Source organism: Ammospiza caudacuta, chromosome 13, assembly GCF_027887145.1.
Source record: "Ammospiza caudacuta isolate bAmmCau1 chromosome 13, bAmmCau1.pri, whole genome shotgun sequence".
NCBI classification, from domain to species: Eukaryota; Metazoa; Chordata; class Aves; order Passeriformes; family Passerellidae; genus Ammospiza; species Ammospiza caudacuta.
Window position 1 is genome coordinate 20,172,247 of NC_080605.1, and position 25,969 is coordinate 20,198,215.

Below are 25,969 nucleotides of genomic sequence, written 5' to 3' on the forward strand. Positions count from 1 at the left end.
AGCTCCACAGCCAGGGTTTGTTCTCAAAATCCATCAGCTGCCATGAACTTACCAGCAAAACCGGGCTGCAAAACTCAAAGCATGAAATTCCCTCCAGGAAAGGCAGGACAGGGAACACGGGGCTGGCACCTGCAGCAGGAGGAGGAGGAGGAAAAGCTCCTTGGTGGCAGCTGAGCTCATGGCACAAGCTCTCCCATTTCCACAGAATCCCTTGGGAAAGCAGAGCTGGAGTGGGTGTGAATTCAAAGTGTAGGAAACACAGACAACTCTCAGTCTGATCCCACAGAGCAGGGGCTGACACCACCACATCCCCCTCCTCATCCCCGGTTTGCTGCCAGCCGATCCCTTTCAGACCAAGTGGAAGAATGGGGAGAAAAATATCCAGGATTTCCTCAGGGTTCCTTTCAGACAGAGAAAGCTGGGCCTGGGAGGGCAGGAGGCTTTGTCAGGGTCTGGGTGTCACTTCTGCCACCCCAAACCTGCTGGGGAAGGAGCCAAGGACCACAGGCAGCCCAAAGGAGAGGACAGAAAAAAGGGATAAGGCAGGAATTGGGATTTCACAGCATGAGCTGTGGGATGTGTGTCTGACATCTTCAGGAACCAGAACTGCTCACCCAGCACCCAAAAAAGGGAGAATTATTTCCTACCCCAGCAGCTGCACGTCAGGAGGGGGGAACTGGCCCAACATTCTCCTTTGGGACAAAGGGGGGAAAAAAAGGAAGCAAACAGAACTAAGTTCACAAAACTTTGCTTTTTATTATTTGAAACTGGAAAAGGCTCCTTGGGTAACAATGATCAGGTGTAAAAGTAACACACAGGGCTTGCTCAGCTTTCTAGAACCTGCAGTGAGGCAGGCCAGGTGTTCATTTTATACATCCCATTCCTCTCAAAGCCACCGAGAAAAGAACAGGCAAAACCCCAGCCCTTGGACAGGTGAGGTGGTTAAAATGCAATTTCTCATGTTCCACATGGGTATTTGTGGTGGTGCATGTCCAATGGTTTCCCCCCACTGCCCTCTGTACAAAGCAGGGATTTATGTTTCACTTTCATTTTTAATACTTTTATAGAGACTTATCCACACTCAAAACCTACAGGAAATGCCCAGATTAATCCATCAGTGTCATGTTAAAGTGGTGAGTGCAAAACCCACATGGGAAGGGGGAGTAATCAATGACAAAACAAAAGTGCAGATTGCTTTAAGTAAGCTAATGAACACAGTCAGAGCCAAGTGCTCTTTGCCTCAGAAGTTCCAAGGATTGCAATCCCAACAAAAACCAGAACCACACGTTTTAGTTCAGCACACAAAGCACCCAAAGGTCAGTGGCGCTCCCAGTTTGGTACCTCTCTCCTCCACTGCACATCCCAAATCATGAATTCCCTGTCCCACTGGAAGGGCAGCAGGAGCCTTTGGAGGCTGAACAGCACAGAGCATCAGTGGCCACGTGAGCAGCCAGCTACAAGACAGAGTTAACACATTACCATTCCCTAAACTAGCAAGTTGAGCCTAAACAACCCATTTCCACACAACACCCAACACTCCCATCGAGTTCCACTAGGTTTAAATGAACAAAAAAAGCAAGAAGAAGTCATCCTTGTTGAGAAGTGAACAGGAGCCAGCTGCGGTTTGGGCCTTTCCTGGGAGCTGGCACCTCCAGGCACGTTTGCACACAATTAATTCCCTTTTTCCCCAGCACACATTTCCTCAGGAGCTGCCCTCCCATCCCAGGGCAGCTGTAGCAGCTCCCCCATGGAGCTGACACCCAAATTCACAAACCATTCCATCCCTTCTCCTCCTCCTCAGTGAAATCCAGCCTGACAAACCCCCGGGGAGGGCAGTGAGTGCCCCCCAGCCTCAGCACAGCACATTCACAGCTCTCAAACCAGGCAAACAAAGTGAGGCTTTGATGTTCCTGTTTTCCAGCTGGCCAAATCCATGTGTCCTGACAGCACAGGGAGCAGGATGGAGCAGAACCCATCCCACATGAACCAGACATTTGTCCCCGAGCTGTCCCCAGGCCAGAATTCAGCCCCAGGTCTTGCAGTGGCCACTGGGGCTCTGCAACCTCCCTGCAAAGGCTTTGTTCAATCCAAAAGGCTCCTGCCAAGAGCATTCCTACCCCTGACAAGTTGTTTTCCATCTTTGCCAGCACTTCCCACCCATCTGGGCTGAAGGAATCCAGCCAATTGTCCCCAAGATTTCCTGCAGAGCCACCAGGACGGGGAGACGGCGGCAGCAGAGATTTCTCACCATCTGCAGGGCCCCAGCACACATTCCCCCTGTCAACAGCTCTCACAGGGATCCCAAGGGCTGCAAAAGAGGGGCTTGGGGAAGCAGAGGGGAATCAGGGCTGGTACAGCCTGTACCCAGCACAGCAAAGCCTGGCCTGGCAGCACAGGGAAAGCAGGAGCATCCCCAAACTGCAGATCCTAAATCTGCCTCCCCTTTCCCAAAGGTTCCAGGTTTTAATTCCATGTTATCCTGCTTTGCTCTGGAAGCACTGACAGAGCCATGCACAAAGGAACAGGCACAGGAGCATCCCAGCATTCCCAAATCCATCTGCACTGGATGTTTCCCTCAGCTTTCCTCACCCTCAGCCAAAGCAGAGGGAGTTTTCTTCTGAAATGCCACAAAAGCCTGCCAGGCTTGGAGCAGCAGAAGGTGAGAAAAGGCATCAGAGGAATATTAATACAAAATTTCCTATTTCCTTTGCTCCAGACAGAATGGAGCCAGGGGGTAGATGCAGTTTTCCCTTTAATCAGGAATTATCCTGACATTTTGAGGCCAGCCAGGTGAGTTATAAATAAAGAGATGCCACTGCAGGGGCAAGGCAGAGCTGGGAAAATTCCCACAGGGCATCAGCCTCCACCAAAGCCCTTCTCTCCTGGCAGGTTTGGCCATCAGGAGACCCCTGGCACTGCCACTGGAAAGGCTCAGAAGGGACAGGCAGCCTGGAGCAGAGCAGATGCACAACCTGTGCCAACAACAAACGGGTGACACCTTGCCCAGGTGACACAGGACAGAGGCTACACACAGGTCAGTACCTGGGAGAGTGACTCAAGCCTCAGGTACCTGCAGGGCAATCAATGCAATCTGGATTTTAACCTCCATTAAAAAAAATTAATTGTAATTTAAAAGCTGAAAGCAAAAATTATCAAGTCAGTTGTGTAAAACTTTAGGATTTTTTTGGTGGGGATGTTAAGTGGGGAGGAAACTGCAATCAGAGCTACAGATGCAGCTGAAGAAGAGCTGGCTTTAGGGACAGGCAATGGGAACAGCTGCCCAAGGGGACATCTCCCATCCCTTTGGGCTGTCAGACACAAGGCAGAGCTGCAGCTGCAGCAGCCCAACAGCAAATTCCAATATAAACAGACCACTGAGACACCTAATAAAGTCCTAATCACAGAATCATTTAGGTTGGAAAAGACCTCTGAGATTGAGTCCAACCATTAACCCAGCACTGAACACCTCCAGCTGTCCCAGAAACCTGCACCAAACTGGAAACCTCTGTGCAGACCAGGCAGGAGCAGCACAAGGCTGGGGTGCCCAATTCCAGCTCCAGCCCCTCTCTGCCCACCCAAGGCACACAGAGCAGCCCCTTCCTCCCTCCCAGCCCTGTGAGATCCCAGCTGGTTCCTCCTTCTGCAGGAAATCTCACAACCACCCTGCCTTTCCCAGCTCATTCTCCAGCCTGAAACTGCTCCTCACCCCAACACTGAGGCAGGCTTGCCACTCCTCACAAAGCTGCAGGAAACAAAGCAAAAAGTGCCCTAAATCACCTTCAAATTCCCAGAGGTTTGGAGAACTCTGTCCAGAGAGACAGGAATGAATCCTGTGACTGACATGAGCTGCTGCTGGAGCCTGGCTTCTCACACAGCTGAGGGAACACATGAGAGCCAGAAAAAGCAAAAAGCCCTTGTGAGAGTGAGAACAAAAGCTGCTCACAGGCGCTGGAACCAGGCAGGGACTGAAGCTTCTCCACAGAAGGGGCCTGAAACCTCCCAGAGCAGGTCCAGACACATTCACAGACCTAAAACTGCAGAGCTGTAACAGCAGGGGTTTGTTAGACACTGATGTGGGGAGAAGAGAAGGGACCTGGAGTTTGTCACCACAGCCAGAGGGCAGCTGCAACAAAGGGCTCAGTTAATGCTGATGGTTCCCAGCACCACTCACAGCCTGGAGATGGCTGTGAGCACCACTCACTGGCCAGGATTTTCCTGCACAGCTAAAGGGAACCTGCTCCCCTCCTGCAGCACACAATTCCCACTGGAGCTCAGATCTGCCACAAAACCATCTGGGATCAAACAGTGCAAAAGAAAGGGAAAAAGGGCTCTGTGAGTGGGGCACAGCACCCACCACTCCAGCAGCCACAAGCCACACAGTACAAGGACAACCCCTTGTCACTCTGCACTCTGAAGGGCAAACCTGAGCAGGAATGGCAGCCCTGGGGTCACACAGGACCTGTGGCACCTTCTGCTGCCCAGCTGGAGCCTACTGGGCTCAGCTCACACCTGGGTTTCTTTTGGCTCCTTCCTGTGCCTTTTCGGATTCACTCTACAAGAGAAAACCTTTCAGGTACAAACCAGCCTAACACATCAGAGCTTTTGCAGTTTACACCCATCTCCAGTCCCACACCCAGCTCCTGAAAGGAGAAAAAATAATCTCTGGTCTCAGCCAGACCCGGAGCTCCAGGGACAGCACATCCATCAAGCTCCAGAAGCCAGGCCAATGCTGCACACACTCATCTGCAGTGGGGATCCTGCCCTGGCTGAGGGGATTCTCCAGAGGAAACCACACACTGCAATGAGCAAGGATGAAGTTATCACACCAACCTCTCCTGGCAATGCTGCACCCACAGAAAGGCTCTGGAGAGGAGGATGTGCTTTGTCACTGCCTGTTCCTCTGTCCAGCTCTGACCAGAAGTTGGTTTTGTCCCAATACATTCCTGTTTTGCACTAAGGAAGGTCTGTTCCCTCCTCTGCAGGATCCTTCAGCTCTCCAAAGCACAGCCTGGGAAACAAGGACTGCTGGGAAGCAGCGTGGAGTGGCACGGAGGAAAGGGCAGTCAGGGAGGGCTGCAGAGGGATGTGTGTACATTTGGGGTACAAAGGCTTTATTCAAAGTGCATGCTTCTATCCAGAGGTACCGAGAGCGAGGATCCCCGGCCAGCCCGGCTGGGGAGCGCAGCAGCCTTGGCCACCCCGAGCCCTGTCCTGCACCACAAACACCCATCAAGTAGCCAGGAACTGAATGTTCTTGAGCATCTCATCAAAGGCCTCCTGGGAGGGTGCCTGGGCGTTCTGGAAGGAGACCTTGATGCGGCTGTAGAGGCTGAAGGATTTCAGCTCCAGCCAGATGAAGCCGAAGCGATCGTCGTCGAACAGGACGAACACCCCTGGCGTCCTCTCGGGGCTGGTGAAGCCGTGGCCAGCAATGAGACCTGTGCCATAAAAACTGCCAGGGGATGAGGACAAAACAGGTGTGAGAACAGCCAGCACCACCCAGTGTTTAGTTACAAATCAGCACAAAACTCTGGTGAAGGCACTCTGACAGAAGAGCGAGGTTTACACTCGTTTTTTCTATTAAGACAAGGAACTCCCCGTTGTTATTTTCAAGTTCCTGCTTTGGGTTATCCTAGTTAGCACCTGCACACCAAAACTGGGTTTTTCAGTAGTTCAGCCCCCAAACCCATCTGAGATTAACTGGTGCAACTCAAGGATCAGCACAGGTTCAATCCTCCCAGGCACGTTGAGAGCGCAAACAGACACGCACAATTCAAGGGAGAGAAAAAAATCTAAAAAGCAGAAAAATCTACCAGGACCTGAGGAGGAATAAAGGTCAGGCAAAGCTCTGAGCAAGCAGCAGGTGGAGCAGGGCTTTATCCAAACACAACTGAGCTGTGACAGCAGGAGCCTTCTGGGATTAACCAGCTCTGGGTAGGTTTTTCTACGAGCACAGATGTTTGGCTGAAGGTCACCTGTCTAAGCCTCAGCTTTTGGGCTCTTTTTCCACACTTCATTTAGTGTGCTGCTTCACCAACTCCAGCTCCCATTCAGCACAGCTCTCTGCATGCCTGCACCTCCTGCTTGGGGTGCTCAGCACCTGCCAGGGCTGCCCCAAGGCACCAGAGGCCAGGGAAAGGTGGGAGAGAGCACTGTGTTCCCACAGGCAAGGAGCATCAATGACACACATGGGAATGGGAAGCAGCTTCAACAGTTCTAAATATATGAGCTGAGCAGCTCTGGGACATGAAACACACCAAAAAAAAAAGGGGGCGTGTGGAATTGAGGAGAGGTGCCAGCTTCTGAAGTAAATCTAGCAAGGAAGTGGGATGGCAGATGACAGCATGGTGAGAGAGGGAACAAACCAAAGCCTGGGAAACTGGGCAGCAGAGGCAGGAACCAGAGATTGTGGTTGGAAATGTTCCAGGTCCAGCCTGACCTGGAAATGTTCAAGGTCAGGCTGGACAGGGCTTGGAGAAATCTGGTCTAGTGGAAGGTGTCTCTGCCCCTGGCAGGACTGGAAAAAAAATGGGATTTTGGGTCCCTTTCAACTCAAACCATTCTGGGATTCTGTGAAATCTGAGCCCAAGGGGCTGGGAGATCCACAGGCAGGTAAAGGGCACACAAATACAGGACACATCTCAAAGATTTCCCCTCCCTTTCAAAAATCAATCAGCCATAAAAGCAGCAGTTACCAGACTCGGCAGGTGCGGGGATAATCCTCATTCCTCGAGATCACTCCCGTGGGCAGCACGAAGGGCTGGGAAGCCGGGGCCTTGTCCTGGGTCGTCCCCTCAGCCCCAGCTGCAGTCTCTCCCCCCTCAGCACCTTCTCCCCCCAGGGGGCTGGCAGGCTGGGAGGCAGCCTGCTGGGAATGCTCCTGCTCCTCCTGCCGCTGCTCCCGCTCCTGCTCCTCGCGCCGGACCTGCTCCTGCACCTCGAGCACCATGCGGGACAGCTCGCTGAAGTCACGCAGGGTCTCGATGTCAGGCAGCTGCAGAGGGTGTGCCAGGTCTATCTCCACAGTCTGCTGTCCAGCTGGGATGTTGGGATCTCCCTAGGGACAGGGAAGGAACAGCACAGCTGCACACACCAGTGCTACAGAGCCATCACCTGAGCTTGTTAATAGTTCACCCTGTTCTACAATCACCAACTGGCAATAAAAAAAAAAAAACAAACAACACTGCTTGGACCTTTTTTGCCATCTCTGCTTTACCCTTCCCAGAAGTAGAATTTTAAATCAAAAGCTGTACTTGCAAGGGTGAAAGAAAGTCAGAGCTGCAGCTGCAGAATCCTCCCTGCAGGGAGGAAAGGAGCTCCCCTGCCTGACTTCAGTGCAGAGCTGCCAACATCTGGTACCTGCTCCTCACACACACACAAGGGATCTCCAGTGACCTGCTACCAGCTGCTCACAGCAAGCAGCTGGAAGGGAGAGCAAAGGAAGGGGGAGCCAGGAACACTTTGCAAAGCAGGTCCTGGTCACTGTGTGTGTGTGCTGAGATTCACCCAGTGCCACCAATCCCCACGGGGAACAGCTCCCAGACAGAAACCTCTCCTGCACACCCACTGAGAACACTTCCACAAAGCACCTGAGAGACAGGAAAATGCACTCACAGTGATCTTGGTGCCCTTGGCTTTCTTGCCATGGAAGCTGAGCATGACAATCTCCAGCCCGTGGCTCCCGTAGGTGCCTTTGAAGAGGCCTGGCTGGATGAGGTCCTGGGGGCTGCTGGGGGGGAGGTAGATGCGCCGGTACGTCAGGCAGTTGCTGTGCAAGAGAAAAACATCACAGAAATCAAGAAAAAACCCTTCTCAGCAGCACTGTGTTTGCATTCTGCTCCTCCAGCAGCTTGGGGATGTTGTCAAGACAGGCAGGATCAGTGTTTGCAGCAAGCTCAGGATTTGCTTTAGAGCTCTGCAAGCATTTCCCCCCTCCCTCCCTGTGCTGCTCTCCCCACCATCCTTGTGAGCACAGCAGGAGATTCCTGCAGCAAGGAAACTTCCTCAGCCCTTGAGATTCCCAGAGAACCTGAGAGTGAAGCATATTTAAACATCTGCTACAGTGAGGTGCCTGCTAATAGAAGCATGGAGAGCTGGTTAAAATCCCCAGTTTCTCAGGGACTCTCTAATTCCTGCACTACAGAGCACACTGACTAATATGGATAATAGCCAGACACTCCTTGGGATCACAGGCATTTGCTCTGTCTTCAAATTAAACAGAGTTAAATGACTCAAAAGCACCTTACTGTGCAAAGTTATTGTGTAGAACTTGGAATCCTATTCCTACTGCTGTCATTCCACCTCATCTCCCTGTACAGCTGGGAAGCACTGCAGAGACACAACATTCCTCTGGCTGTGAAAGCCCATGGAAAACCTCATCTCAGGGAAAAATGCTCCAGAGTGTGCAGAGTGTGAAGTTGCAGCAGCCCTTACTCATATTGGCTGGTGTAGATGAACTTCATCAGGATGAGCTCCTGCATGTGTTCATGGAAAATGTCTTCCAGCGTCCGACCCCACTCCTCCCTCAGCCACGTCCGGAATTCCTGCAGCACCAGGAGAAAAGGGGGAGGATGAGGTCACTTCAGTGATGTGCCCCAGGGTGGCTTCAGTGTGTGACTCTGTGACACACATTTCACTGGCAGAGCCACAGACAGGGCACCTCCTCTGCCAAGGACATGGAAACGTGGTTGGATTTGGGAACAAGTTTGGAAATATGCTGAACAAAGAGTGATTATGGTGATCACACAACAAACAGGCTCTCCTTCAAATAAATCCCAGGTAGAAGCATAAACCTCCTCAGAATAAAGGTACGAGCATGGCCTGTCACTGCAAAGTGGCTCATCTACTCTTCCTCTCACAGTAACTCATTTGTGTGCCCACAAGCTGACTCCTGTGCCCTGTCCTGACATGCTCAACATAAAAGAAAAAAGCTTTTGAAAAGCACTGAAGGTTTAGGAGGTTAAATCCTGCTGATTTAATACTGATGCATCTAAATCCAAAGGGTGCTTTGAAAGCATCTCCTGAAGTACCCCTACTGCAGCTCTGACAAGTTAATACCCTGCCATGAGTTGGTGTGATAACAGCTTACACTGAGATAGCAGCCTGCCAAGTGATATTCCAAACCTGCCTCCTTTATCTTCCCAAGCCAGATCCTCCAATTTCCATAAAGCCACGCACACTTAACGTGGAGCTTTGAAAGTATTAAAGCATTTCTCATCTGCTCCAGCACCAGAAAACACTTAACTAAACCTTTCACCCAGCTGTTTCCCATTAGCAGACAGACATTTTCCAGCGCTCCTCAGAAAGCAGCTGAAATATCAGATTTGTCATGTGGAACCAGCTGGAAGCAAACAGCAGTACCTAGCACAGGTATTCATCCTGCCATTTCTACCTGCATTTAAACACAGCTCTTTCAGTCAGGAATCTGCCTTGCTGGGCAGAGCTGACACACACAGGAGAAACAACCAAATGAGGCTTTTAATCCCTCGAGCAAGGCAAGCAGTGGGGAGGTGCCTCACTGAGCAGCAGGTATCCAAGTGCAGCTGGTGCTCACTGTGTTTGAAAGATCTTAATTAAACAGACAGCAATGGCACTGAGATCAGAGCCTGGGGTGCTGCTGACCCTCCCTGGACAGCTCTGCTACCAAAACAGGAGGAAGGTGCTGGGGCTCAAAGAGCACCTTGACACAAAACTGCCTGAAACAGGGAATGAGCCAAAAGCTCCCAGCCTGGGGGTTCATCCATGGCCAGTGACACAGAAATGAGAACGGCAGCAGCTGAGGGCAGATCTCAGGAGGGGACACACAAAGGGGCTCAGTGAGAGCCCTGGCAGAGCACTCACCTCCTGCCTGCCCCCTGACATCCGGTGGTGATCTGTCTGGTTGCACTTGGTGGAGAACTCGTCCTTCTTTACGATCTGCAGTGACCAGGGAGGAGAATTGAACAGGTTACACATCTGTCTAGAGATGCTTGGGATGATGTAGCTAAGACTGCTCCCAGTAAATGCTTTACAAAACAAACATTATTGGATTTACTACAACAGAGAAATCATTCACTGCTACCCAGTGCAGCAGCTATAGAACAGAGAAATAAAAGCAATAAAACCTCAATGCACTCAAATGAAAATAACAGTTTTAAGCTGCTTCCCTATTTCAGCTTCCTCCTTCAAAGAAAATCTGTCAGGAAGCTTTTCAAAGCATCCAATGGATGCTGCATCCCCTTCTCACGGTGTCACCATGGAGAGAGCTGCAGAACAAGTCTGTGTCTGCCTGGGCACACTCAGCAGCTGCTCAAGGCCAGCTTACACATCCTCGTGCTCCCAGCCCAACAGAAATCAGCACAACAGCCAGGGAACAGATTCAGAGCAGGGAACAGCCCACACAACTTGTCAGACACATAATGAGAGTAAAGGTGCTGCCCACACACACAGCCGGGTGGTGAAAGCCATCTCTCTGAAATAAAATTCTCCCAGCTTCCTGATGGATCCATTTCCAGAGCCAAAGTGCACACAAGGGAGGCAGAGCAGCTCACCTGGATGTGGCCATTATGAGGTCCCTTGTGGCCATACATGCACTCCACCGTGGCACATTTCCTCTCCATCAGGTGGATCCTGAAGAGGGGCTTGAATCTCATGGGATCGTCCACGTGAGGGTCATGAGGGGGCAGGTACATCCAGCCAATGATGAACAAACCATCCACCTGCACAGGGACAGCACACAGAGCCCAGGGGATCAGCTTGGCACAACTCCTTAGGAGTCTCTCTGAGGCCTCTCGTGGCCCAGGAGCTGCAGAACAGTTTGCTGCATTCCCACACAGCTTTCCAGCCACTAACCCAGACCATATGCACTCCCAGGGTGAGGAGGGTTTCTTTACAAGGCTTCCTGCACCACTGGAAAAATCTCAGGCCTTTATTGCTGCAAATGACTTGCCTGGAGTGCAGCATCCAGAGGGAAAGACCACACAGCAAGTCAGGCTCTAATTGGTTTGAGAGCTCCTGCTGGCAGATATTGTACTTCCCATGACTATCCCTGCTTTTTAGATGAGGAATTATTTAGTTTTATTACTCAGAGAACACAGGAAGCAGCTCTCCTCTACTGAGGGGCACAAGTGGCAGCCCCTTCCTGCACACCTAACAATCCTTTCCCTCAGGATAGAGGAATTTCTCTTATACAGGCAGGATATTCTCCAAACAGAGAGACCTCAGACAAAGTCTTTACAAGGTCACAGGGGAAGTATTGATGCAGTTGGATGCCCTCTTACACCAGTTCATGCCCCAGAATCTTGCAAAACCCAAAGGCCTCGTGATTTGCTCACTTCAGGCTGGCAGTTGGTGAACCCTGGTGCAGAGAATGAGAGCTCCAGGCAAACTCCTGCCTCAGCTCTCACAGCTCAGAGTCAAATGTTGTTCATTAACTGCTCTCAGCAGCACCAGAGCTGCCAGGCTCCACACATCTTGCACCAGTGTCACTCCACACCTGATGCATGAGTCTCAGGGCTGTGGTAAAGATTTGCCAACCACACAACTGCAAAGCCCTTTGCAAAAGGTTCAGCTGCAGGCAGAGAAAATGTAGTAAATGAACAGATTTCTGTGCCAGCCACTGGAATATCAGTGTCAAACTCTAAATCAAGCCTGATCATGTTTTCCACCTGCTCCTGGGGCTGTTTGGTGTGGAGCCGAAATATAAAAGAATTGTCTGGTGATGATGAGAATACCAGAACCATTCAGGCTGGAAAAGAGCTCCAGGACCATTGAGTTCAGCCTGTGAGCAATCCCCACCCACAGCAATGAGTGCCACATCCACTCCAGGGATGAGGATTCCTCCCCTGAGCAGCCCCCTCCTGTATTTAACAACCTTTCCTGTGAAGCAATTCCTCCTGATGCCTAACCTAAGAGAAACCAGGAAAGAACCACAGAGCACCCTCTGTGTCCAAATCACCCACTCAAGGCTGACTGTTCAGACTTCTTGGTGGTCTGGGAATCGTTGGCAGGTGTGGAAAGTGTGAAAAAGCAGCTCCCAGCCCCAAAAGGGCCAGGCTGAGGCCCTGACTCACCACCACGTTGAGCAGTCCCCCGTAGGGCCCGATGTCCGGCTGCCACAGTCCCAGGATGTGCCGGTAGCGGTGCAGCACTGGGGAAAGGGAGACACTCATCAGCACTTCCAGCCCAGAATTTGGGATGTGGGGAATGAAATCCCTGCTGCCAGGCTGCATTCACTCAGGAAAAGTGATTGTGGACAAGCTGAGCGCTCCCCCAAGCTCACACACATTTGTGTTCTTTATTCCCGGCCCTGTGGAATTCACCTACCTCAGGAATTCCCAACAAACTTTTGCAACACAGGCCCATTAGTGCAAATCACACAATGTAATAACCAGAGCTGAAAACAAATAAAAGCATCTGCAACCTCCAGTTACCAAAAATGCACTCAATGCTCCACACTGCAAAGCAACAGAAAACAGGGAAGGGCAGGAAGGCAGGAAGGAACAGGGAAATTGGAGGATTTTGAAAGCATTTCACTGCCTTGTGTAGACAAACTTGGCTCCAGAGTTAAGCATCCTCAGAAACAGCCACTGGGAGCAAGGGCAAAGCACTTGGATCACTCCAGCTTGGGAATCTGGTGGTGTGGCCACATCAGGCACAGACTTAAAAATTCTACAGAAGCAGCTACACCTCAGCAGTGCCCAAAAGCTGCTTCCAAAACCCACTCAAAATCTACTCTAGCAGTTGAGGCTTCCCTGTTTCTCATCTCAAGTCCCTCCAATCCCACCTAAATAGAGGAATATTTTCAGCAAGCAGGAAATAAAGGCTTTTACAGAGTGATCTTAAACCTCCTGTGGTGAGGAAAGCTTAGAGATGGGATCCACCTCCAGTCCTTACACAGCCATTCCTCTGTCCATCTAATTCCCTTTTGTCCTTCTGGTTTCCTCACACAACCAGCAATCCTCAAAAGAAGGGATTACACACTCTGGCATTCTGGGCAGGAACAGCAGCATGCACACTGCTTCCATGAAGAAATTCCTTCTTCCATGGTAGGAAGAAATTTCACTGATTTTTCAATGTCCGTGGCCAACTCAGAGGGCCACAGTAACTCACTGTAACCTCCAGGACTGGCTTGAATAACAGGGTTGGGTTTGCATTAATTTAAAACAAGAATTGTGTTTCAGTGCAGCTGCTGCAGCAGCTTTGGTGCATTAATTACTTCAGACAGCAACAACTACAGGAGTGGTTTTATTCCACCAAAAGCAAGAACTTGCACAGGAGTTCAGGATGGCAGGGAGGGATGTCCAGAGCTGGTGCCAGCTGGCCTGGAGGAGCCTTTTCCTGGGCAGTAAACAATTTCAGACTGGCCTGCTTTCACCCAGGGAACCAAGGGCAGCACAAACAACTCTAAGGCAAGCAGGCAAACCCCATTCCCAGCTCAGCAATTACATGATAATTAATGGCATGAGCTGCTCCACCCACCACACTCTGCCTTCTACTCTGCCTGCCACAGAGCTGATAAAACCCAGCCATTTTTAATGTATTATTATTTTTTAGGACAGAAAACTAAGCTGTCCCAGGGGGATGGGGATGTCTCTCCTAGCCCAGCTCCTGTTAGCAGCAATTTCAGGAAACAGAGCTGAGTTCTGAACACAGGAGGCCAAAATAAATGCCATTCACTTCCAGAACTTACTGGGGAAATGCTGGTGCTTGGCCAAAGGCCCAAACAAGTCTCAAAACACAGCTCAGTTTTCAAGCCTGGGCTGTCTCTGAGCTCCAGCAAAACAGCAGCTAATATTAACTGCAGGGAAAACCTGATGAATTCCAGCTCTGGCTGCTCCTGGTAGGACACAGGATGGATCTGGCATCTATTTCCCTTCCTGCTCCTCGAAAGAAAACAGCACTTGGGTTTTTCTCCAAGCTTTTCCACTGCCTGTGCTCAGTCCTGGAGAAGCCTCCTGCCTTTCCAAATTTCTGAGTCCACATCCTGCCAAAAGGAGCAAAACCACATCCACTGGATGCTCCAGGACAGCCTAAACCCAGGCTGGATATTCCCCACGTTCCACAAGCAGCTCTGCACACCCTCCAGATGGGAAGGGGGCTTGAATCCAGCTGGGAATGGCCTTGGGGAAGCAGGGAATGCCAAGCTGCCACGGACAAAAGGCTGCCTGGGGCACGTCCTGACCAGGAAAGATCTAATCCACTGCAATTCCCCCAGATTCCTGGACGCAGGAAGGTCTCAAGAAGCAAAATGAGCTGGAGCAATGAAAGCAGTGCCCTGGTTGGTGACACCTGACCTGCTCGTGGGAAGAGCTCAGAGTAATCCAGGGGAGCTTAAACCCCTGGGGAAAGTGATCTGAGCTCACCTGGCTGACCCTGCATGAACAGGAACTAGGGAAGAGTTGCATGGAAAATCCTGACAGCACAGGAGGGGAAAAAGGGGAAATGGGCCATTGCATCTTAAACCACATGGGCTCAGAACCACTGGATGATTCAGGCTGGAAATGACCTCTAAAATCACCAATTCCAACCATCCAAGCTTTTCTCCAAGAGAAAAGGGGCACATCAGAAATTTGGGGCCGCAGCTAAAGAAATAACAACTGAGGGAACAGCACTAAATGCCATTTTTAAGTTTGGAGCAAACATCCAGTCTCCAAAGGAATCCATCCTGAAGCTTGGATTTGCTTCTCCATCCCATCCAGCTCCAGAACAGGCATCCCAGGTTGCCAAACCCCAAACTTTGTCCCAATTCCTGCTGTAGCCCTGCTGCTGGTCCATCCTGACTCACATTAAAGGCACCACCTCCCCTGCATGGCCCCTGCTCAGCTGCTTCCCTCAGCACAGGGAATTCTGCAGCATCCACTGATTAATGTGTGTGAAAAACTCCATTCCCAAGCAGCAGTGGGTTAGGAACTGGAGTCTGCCAAACTCTGCAGACCCAAAGGAGCATCAGAGACAGCTCAACACCCCCTCTAAATAAACACCAAAGAGTCCTGGCTTCCTTAATTGATGTAAACTAATCAGTCCTTCCCCCTCAATTCCTGCTGAACACTAACCTCCAAGGGTTTAACTATTCCTCCCTCAACACAACATGAGGAGGGGAAAAAAAGGTTATCCAAAGTGAGGAAGGCAAATCACAATGTTTAAAACATTAGCAGAACGTTTCCTAGAGACAGAGATGGTGCTTGAAAGGATTGAGTGTGCAGGGGGGGAATTACTGCGGGAACACTCAGCATTTTCCCTGGAAAGGGCTGTGGATTTCACTGTGGACTGTTGCTATAGGACATGAAAGAATATAAGCTCACTACCATTCTCAAGGTGAAAGAAAAAAGGGAAGTTTATTTTCTGACTCCAGTATTTATAGTTTTACAAAAGTGACAGCGATTGGAGGGTGACAGTGACACCTCTCCAATGATCTGGTCAAACCAACAGTCTATCAACTCTCTCTTCCTCCATAAAAGAATGCAAAACAATGAGTTATTTACACAAAGTGTGTGAGAAAGTTCACTACAAGAATGTCCACATCAGAAAGCTTAGAAAATCTTAAAAAACCAGGGTGACAGTGAACCACCACAAAGCTCTTTGCCAGCCCAGAGGGAGGCCTCACCTGGCTATCTGAATTCTTTCCTCAAAGAAAGGAGCAATTCCCAATGAGCAGAGCGAGAGATGCTCCAAGGAGCTCCCCAGGATACCCCAGCAGCCCTCAGTGCCCGCCCTGCTGTCGCTGTCACCCCGCAGGGTCTCGGTGCTCCTGTGACACACTCCAGCCACGTCCCTGCTGTCCCAGGGCCAGCCCAGTGCTTTGCCCCGGGGCAGGGCACAGTCCATGCAGCAGCCTGGCGTGCTGGGGGCAGCAGCAGCAGCGGGTACGTACGGCAGGTGTAAACATCTCTGTACTCCATGTGCTCGTAGTCGGGCAGGATTCGCATGAACCGCCCCGACTTCACCCGGGGGTTTATACCTGAACAGACAGAGCAGCGTGAGTGCCGGCAAACTCTGCTCCACTGGCACCAGCAAACACCTCCATGGATCTGCATCAAGCATACAGGGAAGCCCAGCTCTCTCCTGACTTTGCTTCCAGTTGTTTCTGTCACCCTCAGCCTCACTGAGCAGGGCTTTTCACACAGAGCTGCTCCAGGTTCCCACAGACATTATTTACAAATGGCATCCAGGGAACTCCAAGTGGGATCAAAGCCCTTCCTCAAATGGCATCCAGGGAACTCCAAGTGGGATCAAAGCCCTTCCTCAAACTCTGCACTGCTGCCTCAAGAAGTCACTCCATGGGCCTTGCATCAGTTCTGCTTTCAGGCACCTGAGCTCAGTTCCCATTCTCCCCCAGCATTTCTCACAGAAACACACTCAGGGAATGGAAAACGCAATAATCCCAAATTAACTCCTGTGCAATTAAAGAGGTTTATGGGACAGTAGAGAAATGGGGTGACACCAGCAGCAAACTGCTCCTGGCACAGGGCAAAGTGCAGAATGTGAGCTGAGCTGAGATGGGGCACCATGGAAGGCAGGAAGAGCTGCCAGGCATTCCCACTTTGGGGTTACCATCCCTGCCTGGGATTGCTGGGTGGGTACAAACACAGATCCTACACAGAAGGGCAGGAAAGGCCATCTCAGGGGTGTTCTCACACATCAAGTGTGACCCTTTGCTAATGGATGCCATGGATTTGAAAACTACTCATGGAAACTTATGTGTGAGACAGATTTATTGCAGGTTATTGAATGAATAACCTGCTCACACTCTGGAAAGCTGGAAACAGTAGGAATGTTTGGGAAAACATCCCACAGGCTCATCTCTCCTCAGCCTCCCTGCCCACAGCCATGGCTGGGAGATACTGGGCTGGAGAGTCACCACTGTCCTGAGCCAGTGAAGCCATTTTTACCCACAACTTGTGCATAAAAAGCACTAAATACCACTTTAGGATCTCTGAACCATGGAAGATACGTAGCAAAAAGGACTGCAGGTCATGAAGAGGTGTTGTGCCACTTAAAAATGGCAATGAAGAGCTGAGATCTGACTTGGTGTGTGCTGTGTGGCTGTCACCATACCAAGATATGGGATTAAATGGGAATTAAGGGAGGCCTCAAGGGTTAATGGGATTCCTTTGGGGACATCTGTGTGCTGGCTCAGCATCACTCAGGCCTCCCAGCCAGGAAAATGAGGCAGTTCCATCCCTAGTGTAGTGTTATAGGGAAAGACAGATATCAGGTGATGAAATAATTTTCCTGTGGATGCTCAGCACAGTCTATTAAAGATGGGATTAAAGCTCTTCTACCTCTTCTTCTTCCCAGCTTTAAGATCAATGGGTCATTGGTATTTCAGGGTTCTAAAGGGTCCCACACCCACAGACATTCCCAAACACACAGGCAGCTCCTGCCAGACTCTCCTCTTTCAGGGAATGCTCATCCCTTTCCCACTCTCCTACAGCCATTCCCTTTCACTGAGCTCCAGGCTTAGAAAAAATACCTGTTAATTCCTTAGCAAGATCTGAAAACAGCAAAACAGGATGAAAACCCCTCAATAAACTCCATTTAAAAATGAAACTCCATCCTCTTTTCCCACCAAAAAACTGGGAGGCACAGAAATCCCAACTCCTGGTATTAAATAAAATTCCAAACACATCAATTTCCCAATGAAACCCCTGCAAGTCAGTTTGGGCAACTTCTGCCACCAAAGTTGAATAAATACTCATAATTTCTGTGCTCTCAGAACTGGAATTGAGCAAGGTTTGGATTGGATTTCTCACTTACGTTTGGCGTAAACATCTCGGCAGGACACTCCTGTGATCTCCAGCTTCCTCAGGTTCTCACACACCCCATATTCTGCAACAACACAGCAAAAAAGGGTCAACTCTGGCACAAAAAGATCTGGAGCCTTGACATAACTACTGAGATCTGATTTGTGCTTTCTTGAAGCTGCCAAAGCACGCCAAGAATCTGATTTTTGCTTTAAAAACCTGATGTGATTCCGCTGCAGATTCAAAGACATTTCAGAAGCAATGCCTGCCACAAACACACCCAGCAAAGTGCCAGCTGCTCACATCTCAGCCAGGAGGAGTGTGAAATGTGGGAGACATCCCCACTGCAGCTGGGATTGTGTGCCTGCTCCCAGCAAATCACCGCTGTGTGCAGCAATTATCCTCCCTCACTGAGGTACCCGACAGGGAAAACTGCTTATTAGGATCCTGAAGGAAAGGTCACAGGCTCAAAAAAGAATGAAACACAGACATAAAACAGGCCCCAGCATGTACAAATATGGTTACACTGAAAGCAGATCAGATTGAGACAGGGCTGCTGTGCAGTCAGATGCCTTTGATTGCTTCCAGAACCCCCTGAAAACAAAGGGACTTGGAGATCTGGGAGCAGCTTTGAAGCAGAAAATGAGATTCTCTTCTTTTATTTTCAGGAAGTCAACGTCAAACTTCTAAGAAACTTCAAAAAAATAAAATAAAAGCAAGTACTAATGTCTCTATGCCAGGAATTCTCAGAAGAGCAGAGGGAGGAATTGAGAGGAGGGAGATCCCAAAAAATCAGCAGTGACAATGCCACCCTGCTGCAGTGACCCTGACAGATCTGAGTACAGAGACATCAAAGACATCAACAGCACAGATCAAACAGCAGCTTTCCTCAGCAGCACAAACACCTGCCAGATATTTGACACCAAACTGTATCTCTGCAGACCTTCATCAAGCCATTAAATTCAAAATTTATCCTCAGCTGAGCATCCTTGAATCAACAACTGTGGCTGTGAAGCACCACCTAATGCTGGAAACCTGCTGCAGGAGAAAGCTTCCAAACATGAGAAAAGCAGGAGTTTCCCTGAATTAATTCAGCCCCCTCCTGTCTATAAATGCAAGCAAAGGATGAGAGAGGTTTAGTGACAGCCTGTCTCCAGGGAATACCCATCCTGCACACCCTGGCTAAGCAGCAAGGGTGAGAGGGGCACAATAAACATGCTGCCCTTCACCAAAAAATGCCAAGGGCAGTGGCAGAGTCCCTGCTGGAGGGAGCTCTGAGGGCTCCCAGCCCCGAGGTGGGCTGGGGAAGCTCAGTGAGCAGAGCTGAGCTGGCGGGGAGGAGAGCCCGGCACAAACAAAGCATTCAGGGCTGGGGCTCTGCCAGCTGGGTGCTGCAGAGCCACGGAGAGCCTGGCAATGCAGAGCCACCCTGGCAGAGCCCTCCTGGCTCCCAGCTCCCCTCTGCACGTGGGAGTGAGGGGTGAACACATCCAGGGGGTGTAAACACATCCAGGGAGGGCAGGAACAGTGTGATGTCCCCAGCTGATTGGAAAGTCCTTGGAAAAGGGCAGAACAGCAGGGCTTGGGATCAGGCAACTCTTGTGCACCTGAACAAAACTCACCTGGCCTCAGGGATGCCTCAGGTTTTAGATTTTCTATTTTTCACATTCTGTGCTGCTTTAGTGTGCGGGTCTGGACTCACATCAGGGGATGCTGAGCTCTGTGCACAGAGCAGGGACACAAAACAATTCCTGCTCCAGCTGGGCACCAAGGACAAATGATCCAAATCTCAGCCCCAGAGCACAAACACCGTGGGCTGGAGAGAGAAAAACAAGCAGGGTGGGACTGCAGGGGCTAAAGCTGCAATGGGACAATGAACTGCAAGGTGCAAATGGAGCAGAACTGATCCCAGGGAGAGACCCCGGGAGCGCTCGAGCATTTTGGGGCCATTTTGGTTCATCCTGGGTTCATTTTGGGGCCATTTTGGTTCATCCTGGGTTCATTTTGGGGCCATTTTGGTTCATCCTGGGTTCATTTTGGGGCCATTTTGGTCCATCCTGGGTTCATTTTGGGGCCATTTTGGTTCATCCTGGGTTCATTTTGGGGCCATTTTGGTCCATCCTGGGTTCATTTTGGGGCCATTTTGGTTCATCCTGGGTTCATTTTGGTTCATCCTGGGTTCATTTTGGGGCCATTTTGGTCCATCCTGGGTTCATTTTGGGGCCATTTTGGTTCATCTTGGGCTCATTTTGGGACCATTTTGGTTCATCCTGGGTTCATTTTGGGACCATTTTGGTCCATCCTGGGTTCATTTTGGGACCATTTTGGTCCATCCTGGGTTCATTTTGGGGCCATTTTGGTCCATCCTGGGTTCATTTTGGGGCCATTTTGGTTCACCTTGGGTGCAGTCCTGGCTGGGCTCTTGTGCTGCCCCAGGTGGAGCCATCGAGGAGATCCTTTCAATAAATCCCTGCTTTATTCTGCAGCTCTGTCCAGCCTCTGTTCCAGCTCAGCCTTCCCAAGGCATCAGCAGGACAGGTGAGAGGAGCCCTGGGCACTGCAGGCAGGGAAGGGATTTGGACTGCAAATCCCAGAGGAGACACCTGGAGGATCCTCCCTAAATGGAATCCCCAACAGCACCAAGAGTGACATTCCCTCTTCCCACAGTTCCCCAAAACCTCCTCCCTAATCCATAAATCCCTCAGGTGAGTGCCATGGGAGAGCCACCAGCAGCTGTTTCCTCCAAATAACAGCCTGGGAAGGGATTTGATGTCACAGCTCCATGCAAGGGCCCCTGACAACCTGCAGTGAAATTTTATGAAAGCCAAACTGTTATTGAAGTGAGTGTAATTCCAATCTCACCTGGAAAGATTCAAATAAACTCCTTTAAATAATACAAAAATTGAAGATTTTTATATTGCTACACATTATTTGTCACTAGATATCCAAAAGAGTATTATTTAAAAAAATCCCATCCTAATGTGCTTTAAGACTCATTTTATAACTAATTCTTATCCTGTTTTGGTCAGCAAACAGCTACAGAGAGTGAAAATGCCACAGTGATGGCTGAGCTCCATAAGTGCATTACTGCAGCTCTTCTGACCCAGCTGCTCACACCAGCATGGCCATTTTATGGGAAAAAATCAATTTTTTGGCTCACAGTGCCTAAAAAAAAACCCCTCCAAATATCATAAGCAAGAAAGGCCATCTCCTTCTAACCCAGAAGGCAATAGGAACATAAATAAACAGCAAGTAGGGCTCCAAGATAATGAGAGAAAAATAAATCTGGTAAGGTTTTCTTTACAGAGAACAGAAATCCCTTTCCAAGAAAGCTCTGAAGGGCTCGAGCTTCCTGGAAAATTCCACTTCAGTGCAATTAAATCTATTTTAAGGAAACATATCTCAGTGCAAGAGCTCACTGAGTAAAGCATTTTTATTTTAAGGAGTTAATAGACACCAAATTCACACCCCTGGAAAATGGCTGTTTAATCCTGCTGGCAAAGCAAGGATGGAAATTGGTTTTCAGGTTCCCAGTGACCAGCTGGAAAGGCTGCTGGTTTAAGGAGTGCTGATTCCCCAAACACAGGGACATGCTGCTGTTTCCATGGCCACATGCATGGGATTTTAGGGATTGGAAAAGCAATCTCCATTTGCTATGAGCTGCACCAACACTTCTGCAAGTGGCATTTATCATTTATCATTTATCCCCTGCCCTGCTCCAGCACTCCCAGGCCTCACATTCCCTGCTCCTCCCCAACAGAAGCTGTGTCCCCTTCACCCTGCAAGGACCAGTCTGGGGTTTAAAAGGTTGGGAATAACTCTGTGCTCACATCAAAGCCCAAATTCCTGCTTCTCTGCTGCCTTTCCCAGCACGGCAGCCCCAGGGAGCTGCTGGAAGCTGTGTGTGCACATCCACAATTCAGAGGAAATGAGGATGTCTGGCAGAGCTTGATTCCCTTCACCATTACTGAACTTCCACTGTGCCCTGGCTAATCAAATCTTCCAATTATCTCTGGATAAATGCATGCTCACAAGGCTGGACATAGAATAGAGAGGATAAAAACTCAGTGGAATATTCCAGATATCACAAAAATGGGGGATTCTCAGGTCAGCAGCTCTGAAGTACCAGCTGGACAAATGTGGAATTGGTTTCTCCTTTCCAAAGGTTGAGCAATCAGATTAAAGCACATCCACTCCTCTCCCAAACATTTCTTCAGGGGAAGGCCTGGGGGTACCATCAAGGAACAGGAGATTTCAATATTGCATTAATATTGAATGCAATAAATGCACCCATTTGTGGAAACCCTGAAGCAGAGGAGGGGCAGCTTCAGCTGCAGACAGGTCTGAGACTCTCTGAGGGGTGAGGAACTGCCAAGCACTGCCAAGCTGGGGTTTAAAAGCCAGAAAAGTCATCAGAGATGAAGAAAAGCCAGACTAACACAGCACACAACGTTTACACATCACACAAAGGGAGTTTGGAGCCTTGTGGCCTATGAAAGCCACCTTCACCAGGGGACAGCTCTGCAAGAAATGGTTCCTGCTGTGGCAGAATTGTGCATCAACTCCTGCATGGATGCCTTGGAGTCTTTAAGAGTTGAACCTCACCCAAAAGTCTCCTCACTGAGTGTACAAACCACATTTCCCACCCTTCTTTCCACACAACCTGAAGGTCACAAACTTCAGCACCTTGGCTGACATTTTGCAGCAGGCCCAAAAGCTGCTGGAGGTTGTTTTCACAAACAAATCTTTTTCTTCCAAGCTCTATAACTGGTTATTCTGCATTGCTGCTCTGTTCCCAGGTGCTCTGCTGCACTTGCCCTGTTCTGGTTAAAGATGAAAGAAATGAAAGATTAAAAATGGACTATGAGGTGTTAATCAAGGTAGGTCAGGCCACCAGCCAGGGTGACATGACTTTAATTCTGCTCCTGCTGCAGGGATCAGCAATCTCCTATTTATAGAAAACATGGAAGTGACTGCAACCCTCCCCTTGCCAAGGAAGCAATCCAGAGACATTGTTTACCCCAAACAGTTGCAATGATAAAAGGACAACAGCTCTGCCAGTGTCACACAATTCCCCCTGCTGCATCCCAGGGCTCCAGCAGCACAAAAGCCACTCCACCTTCAGGCAGACAATGCTCTGGACACTTGGAATAATCACAGCATGTTTTCAGACTGATCTGCAGCTGGGCTGGCCCAGGGCAGAGCGAGACATCAACACTGCAAGGACTGAGGGCTCCATCCAGCTTGGGGCACAGCCAGGCTGCTCCTGTCCAAGGGGGAGGGAAAAACAGCCACAACAAAGCACTGCAACAACAGCTTCTCCCAGAGCAGCTCCTCTCTGTTCTCATTGTTCCAGGGTTCTTCCCTGCCTCTGCACTGCTGTGCACTCCTAAAAACAGCAGTGCTTTTGCACATGCAGCTGACAGCAAGATGAAGTTCCCCGGTCACTCCTGGAACATGGTGCTGGGCTCGGATGATCCCCGTGGATCCCTTCCAGCTCAGGATATTCTGTGATTCCATGATCATCAGAGTGAACAAACCAGCAGGGCACACGTGCTCTGGTGCTGTTTTTAGGACATGCAGCCTCACAACAAGGCTCAGGCAGACACAAACACACACACTTAAACACTGAGCTCAGATGGAATTAAAATTGGTTTTGGAAAATATTACAAAAAAAATCACATTTTATGTTTACATTTTATGCTTGACTATCACACAGTGTATGGCTGTGCAGAAACACAGCACAGAATATTTTAAGTTTTAAATGTGTATTTACGTACCAACACCTGATGTTTACCTATAAAATAATGCCCAATTTTATCCTTGTGTGTACAACCACTCAAAGTTACAGTCCTACCTCAGCAGGGAATGCAAAGCACCACAAACAGCCTGAGAAGTCCAGCTGAGGAACTGCCTGGAAAACCAGAGCTGGTTAAAAGGTTCAGAATGAGCTTCACCATGGCCAGGAACTGCCCCTTATCTGCTCAGCACAGCTTGGGCACCTGCCTTGGGCACAGGATCCTCCTCAGCCACCAAAGCTCTCTCTGACACTGCTTGGAATGGATATGTTGGGAAACTGGAGACATTACATGCAAACAGAATCAAAATTTGGTTTATACACCTCTCACCTGGCAGTTAGCTAAGGGGGGCCATAGACAAAAGTGTTGTCTTGATACCTTCCCTCCTGTCCAGGTTAGTTTTAGCCATAAAAATTCCACTGTTTCCTTCATTTCCTTAAATTTCAGCTGAGCTTTATCCATTGGAAAGAAAATCCCCAGAAAAGACATGAATTTGATAAATAAATGTAAATCCCCACCAGACCTAATTCAGTAAGTCTTTTTACAAGCCAACCTAGCCTAGAGTTACAAGTGACATAAATTTCTATATACACTTTTTGCCAGGATCACAACCTATTAAAATAATGAATCAGTGAAGTTTTGCAAACCATTCATCAAACACACAAATCTCCACATCACTAGAGAAGTATAAGCAAAGAATTAACACCATTTCATTAGCCTGTCTCCTAAAACCAGTGTTTAATTATTGGGACAATGCTGAACTATGGAATAATGCTTTGGTTTACATTTTCCAGGTGCAGCCTTTGTGCTGTCCAAAGGTTCTTGGATAGTGCTGATAAGGCACAAATTCATTCCTGCAAGGTTTCAGGCATTCCAGCAGATCCCACTGCAGGCAGCCACTGACATTCCCAAATCTCTCATCCCCGTGCCCTCTCTGCTATTAGAAACGGAAAGCAGACAGGAAAATACACATGACTTCATGTGCTGGCAGCAGGAGCCCCTGGCAGGATGGCAGCGCTTGGAGAGAGGATGAGCACAGCAAGGCAGACCTCGGGAGGTGGGACACGACTGAAATAACAAACAGAGGACACAGAGCACAGCGGTGGGAGGAAGAGGATGAGGAGTAAGGAGGGAGAACCGCAGCATCACAGAGGAAAAAAACCTCCCAGGCCTTCACACTACTGCAGCACAGCGTCCTGGCACCGGAGCATTCCTGGAAAACGCTCACCTGGACCGGGAACCTCTCCACACTGTGTACTCCCCAAAGGCTCTGTACTCCCCCAGAGGATGCCCCTACCCAGCCCCGGCCTCTCCGGACGCAGCTCCCGGTGTTTCCCCCGTGGTTCCAGGAATCCCAGGGTCCCCCCTTTCCTCCCTGGTGCAGGCGCTGAGCATTCCCAGTCCTCGGGATTCCCCAAGGACATTCTACATGGAGCCATCACCTCCTATCCCATTCCTCCGGGGGACACCCCCAGCTCGATGCCCTCTGCCTCAAGTCAAGTGCCACCACCAAGGGCCGGTGTCCCAAGGGACCCGAGACGTGCCCAGTTCTCCTCCCCGCACACATGGAGCCCCGCGAGCCTCGGCCCCACAGCCCGCACCCCAAATCTGATTTCTACCCTGCACCTCCAGCCCCTCAGGGTCCCCAGCCCATCCCCTCCCGCACCCTCACGGCCGCTGCGGCGCTCCCCGCTCAGCCCCGGCCCGGGCGGCCCCTCGGGCGGGCGGTACCTTCGCGGCAGCGCCGCCGCCAGATCGTGTCGGTGCGGAGGATGCGGCGGAAGGTGGTGCAGACCCGGGCCAGGCTGGGCAGGTCGGTACCGGGCAGGGAGCCGAAGATCTGCACCAGGAGCTCCGGGGGCAGCTCCAACAAGGACAGCGGGGCCCGCCCGGCCGGGCCGGCCTCGACAGAAGGCGGCAGCGGCCGCCCGCCCTCAATGCGTTCTGCGGCTTCATCGTCCTCCGTGACGGCCCCACCTCCCGCTTCCTCGGGGTCCGTATCGGTGTCGGGCTCGCTGTCGGCGTTGCCGCGGCGTTGTTCCCTGGCGGCGCCGCGCCGGCGGCAGCCGCGGGCGGGCCCCACGCCGCACAGCCGGGCACACACTGCCATGGCCGCCGCCGCTCTGACGCGGCTCCGGGCGCGCCACCGTGCCGGCCGCTGCCCGTGCCCGCCGCTGGCCCCGCCCACTGCAGCGCTCCGCCAATCAGCACCGCCCACCCCGCGACTAGGCGCGGCTCCTCCAATCAGCGCCTCCGCATCTAGCCGCGCCACGCCCCACTCAGGTAGCGGACGCCTGGTGCACAACAGACACAACCAGCGTGCGCGCCCCCTAGCGGGCGGAGGGACCGTGCGCATGGCGAGGCCGGTGCCCGGTAACCGCCGCGCTGCGGGCCGGTGCGGGGCTGGGGCCGTGGTCGCCGCGTCCCGCCACGCTTCCTGCTCCAATC

The 25,969-nt window shown here is 50.7% G+C and overlaps 1 protein-coding gene across 3 annotated transcripts; it reads right to left on the reverse strand.

Annotated features, from left to right (window-relative positions):
- Positions 1–745: 745 nt before the first annotated feature.
- FBXO31 (F-box protein 31) lies at positions 746–25,631 on the reverse strand. Of its 3 annotated transcripts, XM_058813270.1 has the most exons (10): positions 25,253–25,631; positions 17,737–17,808; positions 15,851–15,937; positions 12,051–12,127; positions 10,530–10,697; positions 9,841–9,915; positions 8,434–8,543; positions 7,615–7,768; positions 6,696–7,057; positions 746–5,452 (listed from the first exon to the last, which is right to left on the reverse strand). In XM_058813270.1, exons 1-10 carry the CDS (start codon positions 25,629–25,631, stop codon positions 5,230–5,232), a joined length of 1,707 nt encoding a protein of 568 aa, XP_058669253.1. In that variant the 3' UTR covers positions 746–5,229. The 3 variants fall into 3 exon arrangements, with proteins under 3 accessions (XP_058669253.1, XP_058669254.1, XP_058669255.1); XM_058813271.1 differs by lacking the exon at positions 15,851–15,937; XM_058813272.1 differs by lacking the exon at positions 15,851–15,937 and having other exon boundaries at positions 25,188–25,291.
- Positions 25,632–25,969: the final 338 nt, after the last annotated feature.